The sequence below is a fragment of the Cebus imitator genome, unplaced genomic scaffold (assembly GCF_001604975.1).
Source record: "Cebus imitator isolate Cc_AM_T3 unplaced genomic scaffold, Cebus_imitator-1.0 Scaffold124, whole genome shotgun sequence".
Lineage (NCBI taxonomy): Eukaryota > Metazoa > Chordata > Mammalia > Primates > Cebidae > Cebus > Cebus imitator.
In genome coordinates, this window is record NW_016107439.1 from 671617 (window position 1) to 675265 (window position 3649).

Consider the following 3649-nt stretch of genomic DNA (forward strand, 5'->3'; position numbering starts at 1 on the left):
AAAAAAAAAAAAAAAGAAAGAAAAAAGAAAAAAACAACCTCATTTAGAAAGCATTCTTTCATACTTCCATGATCCTCAAGAGAAGGAAGAAAACCAAAGAAAAAATAATTCCTATTTTAATCCTACAGTTCAAATGAACACAAATGTGACTGTATTGAAATTGATACAGATACCTGCATCGGAATCTCCATCTATACATGATGAAACTAGAGAAGATGAAGATGCTTTCTTTGAAACAAAATCTACAGCTTGCTACCAAGAAAAAGACTGATGCCCCTGCAAAAAAACAAAAACAAAGTTGCTCAATAAGTTATCAAGCAAGAGATGAGATTATCTGAAGACAAAAGAGTCAGAAGAAAATGGTTACAATTTCCTCAGAACTGTCTCCTGGGCTCTACTAAAGTCAAAAAAAAAAGCTTTTTTAAAAGTTGTAAAAATGTGCACAAAAACATATATGCACTCAGACTGGGAGAGGTGGCTCATGCCTATAATCCCAACAATTTGGGAGGCACAGTGAGTGGGCGGATCACTTGACATCAGGAGCTTGAGACCAGCCTGGCTAAGATGGCAAAACCCCATCTCTACTAAAAATACAAAAATTAGCTGGGCATGGTGGCACGCCCCTGTAGTCCCAGCTACTCCAGAGGCTGAGGTATAAGAATTGCATGAACCCAGGAGACAGAGGTTGCAGTGGTTGAGATAGCACCACTGCACTCTAGCCTAGGCAACTGAGACTCTCGTCTCAAAAAAAAAAAAAAAAAAAAAAGTCTTTCCACCTCAGGTCGCCGCCGCCGCCATGTCTGCACATCCGCAATGGATGGTCATGCGAAACTGCTCCAGTTTCCTGATCAAGAGGAACAACAATAACTCGAAGGCCCGCAACTCCTTCCGCTACAACAGGCTGATTCACCGCAAGACTGTGGGCGTGGAGCCGGCAGCCGACCGCAAAGGTGTCGAGGTGGTCATGAAGCGGAGATCCGGCCAGCGGAAGCCTGCCACCTCCAACGTGCAGACCACCATCAACAAGAATGCTCGCGCCACGCTCAGCAGCATCAGACACAGGATACAAGAACAAGTGCCGGCCCGACCTGCGCATGGCAGCTATCCGCAGGGCTAGCGCCATCCTGAGCAGCCAGAAGCCTGTGATGATGGAGAGAAAGCGGACCCGCCCCACCAAGAGCTCCTGAGCCCCCTGCTCCCAAAGCAATAAAGAGTCAGCTGGCCTTCTCAAAAAATAAATAAATAAACCTTATTATAAAATTGTATTTTTGTTTTAATGCTTAATCAATGTTTTCTTTTTTTTTCTTTGAGACAGAGTCTCACTCTGTCACCCAGGCTGGAGTGCAGTGGCGCTATCTTGGCTAATTGCAACCTCTGCCACCTGGGTTCAAGCGATTCTTCTGCCTCAGCATTCTGAGTAGCTGGGGTACAGGTGGGCACCACTGTGCCCAGCTAATTTTTGTAGTTTTCAGTAGACATGGGTGTCACCATCTTGGCCAGGCTGCTCTTGAACTCCCAACCTTGTGATCTATCAGCCTTGGCCTCCCAAAGTGCTGGGATTACAGACATAAGCCAGCATGCCCAGCTGAATGTTATTGTTTTGTAATGTATTTTTGAACCTTAAATTTATTAAATGTGTTTAGCTTCATTAATGACAGAGTTTTGCTCTTTTTGCCCAGGGTATAATGCAGTGGCATGATCTAGGCTCACTACAACCTCCATCTCTGAAGGTTCAAGCAATTCTCCTGCCTCAGCCTCTGGAGTACCTAGGATTACAGGCAGGTGCCACCATGCCCAGCTAATTTTTTTGTATTTTTGGTAGAGATGGGGTTTCATCATGTTGGCCAGGCTGGTCTAGGGCTCCTGATCTCAGCTGATCCACCTGCCTTGGCCTCTCAAAGTGCTGGGATTACAGGTGTGAGCCACCACACCCGGCCATATACTTTTTAAGACAGTGTCTCGCTCTGTCACCTAGGCTGGAGAGCAGTGACAGGATCTCTGCTCACTGAAACCTCTGCCTCTTGGGTTCAAGTGATTTTCCTGCCTCAGCCTCCGGAGTAGCTGGGACTACAGGCGCCCACCACCACGCCCAGCTAATTTTTGTACTTTTAGTAGAGAGAGGGTTTTTACCATGTTGGCAATGATGGTCTGGATCTCCTGACCTCGTGATCCACCTACCTTGGCCTCCCAAAGTGCTGGGATTACAGGTGTGAGCCACCATGCCCAGCCTTCACTGATATTTTTAAATGAATTTTTTTGATGACAGAATACCACTAAATAAATTCAGTATTAATATAATTACCTTCTGAGAAGGTAATATGAGCAAGTGTCATTATAACTGATGTCCTCAATCTTAGCTGTAAAGAGGCTAGAATTAGGAGGCGAGACTGGGTAGAGTAGGACTGCAACTCAACGAAAATAGAAAAAAGTTTAAACTCTGTGGAAGGTGCTCTCACAGCTGAAACATAAATAAATATCAAAAACAGTAATGTAAAAATAAGACAACCACAACTTTCACTGAGTCAGGTAATGTTTTTGTGGCTTTATTAACAGTGCTATGTAACCACAGTCATTCTTCTTTGGACTTCCAGAATATTTAGTAAGGTATACACGACTTTTATTAAATCTGTCTCATCTCCCTCAACTAAAGGGACTTATGTTTCTTTTATTACATACTCTGCCCAGGGAAGGAACAAGAAAAAAAAAAAAAATGTATTGAGTAAGTCACTAGAAACATAAACTGCAGAAAAGATGGATCCAATAATAAACAACTTTTTATTATGGGTTTGTAAATTGGGAGTTAATCACGACTGTAAGTTCTTATCACTTAGCAACTTTTTTTTTTTAAGCCTGATTATAAAGAAAAATACATACTCAATGTAGAATGCCCTTAGAAGTTCAGTCACCTTGCTTTTAGCACCCTATAAGATACAGATAGGTTTTTACAACGTATCTTCCACTTGATGCCTACCAACTGAGGGGAGCTGCTCCTCCCTTCCATTTTCAGAAGCCCACTCTCACACGGTGGCATAAAAAAGGTTAAACTTCAATATCCTACCCTCTTAAAAGATCTACTGCATGTAGCTGCAAAGCAAATCTGTTAAGACTTACATATTCAGCAATGCTCAACGCTTGCTTAGGTGGCTGTTGAACTGTACTTTGATTATTTCTTACCTCCATCAGGTGAACAAAAAAAGCAAATGATATTTATATTACACAGCTTAGAAAACATGTCAAAGAAAAATCTTTCAGCATAGTGATGAGTACTGTAGACAGAAGAAGAGTTACATAAAAATATAATTAAAACAAGACAAGACCAGGCATGATGGCTCATGCCTATAATCCCACCACTTTGGCAGGCCAAGAGGGGAGAATCCCTTGAGCCCAGGATTTCTGAGAATAGGCTGGGCAGCATAGTGAGACCCTGCCTCTTAAAGAAAAGGAAGAAAACAAGACAATTATATTCTACTATAATACAAAATTAGAATAATAAATAAATAAATGCCTAACTAAAATGAATCACCAAGAATATATGAAAATATTAAAGGGAAAAATCAGCCGGGCGCGGTGGCTCAAGCCTGTAATCCCAGCACTTTGGGAGGCCGAGGCGGGTGGATCACGAGGTCAAGAGATCGAGACCATCCTGGTC

The 3649-nt window shown here is 42.5% G+C and overlaps 1 protein-coding gene and 1 pseudogene across 3 annotated transcripts in view; one reads left to right on the forward strand and one right to left on the reverse strand.

Annotated features, from left to right (window-relative positions):
- Window positions 1-3649, reverse strand: part of TMEM165 (transmembrane protein 165) — a 40670-nt gene that overhangs the window by 31959 nt on the left and 5062 nt on the right. The window contains exon 2 of one of the 2 annotated variants that reach the window (XM_037742598.1): window positions 174-276. The exons of the other annotated variant lie outside the window; for it this stretch is intronic. Coding sequence (XP_037598526.1) covers window positions 174-191 — 18 coding nt within the window. The 5' untranslated portion in view covers window positions 192-276. The remainder of the gene's footprint in view (window positions 1-173; window positions 277-3649) is intronic. 2 annotated transcript variants of the gene reach the window in all.
- On the forward strand, window positions 777-1235 carry LOC108312353 (annotated as a pseudogene). Its single transcript, XR_001828595.2, has one exon. The product of XR_001828595.2 is annotated as a 60S ribosomal protein L28-like (transcript).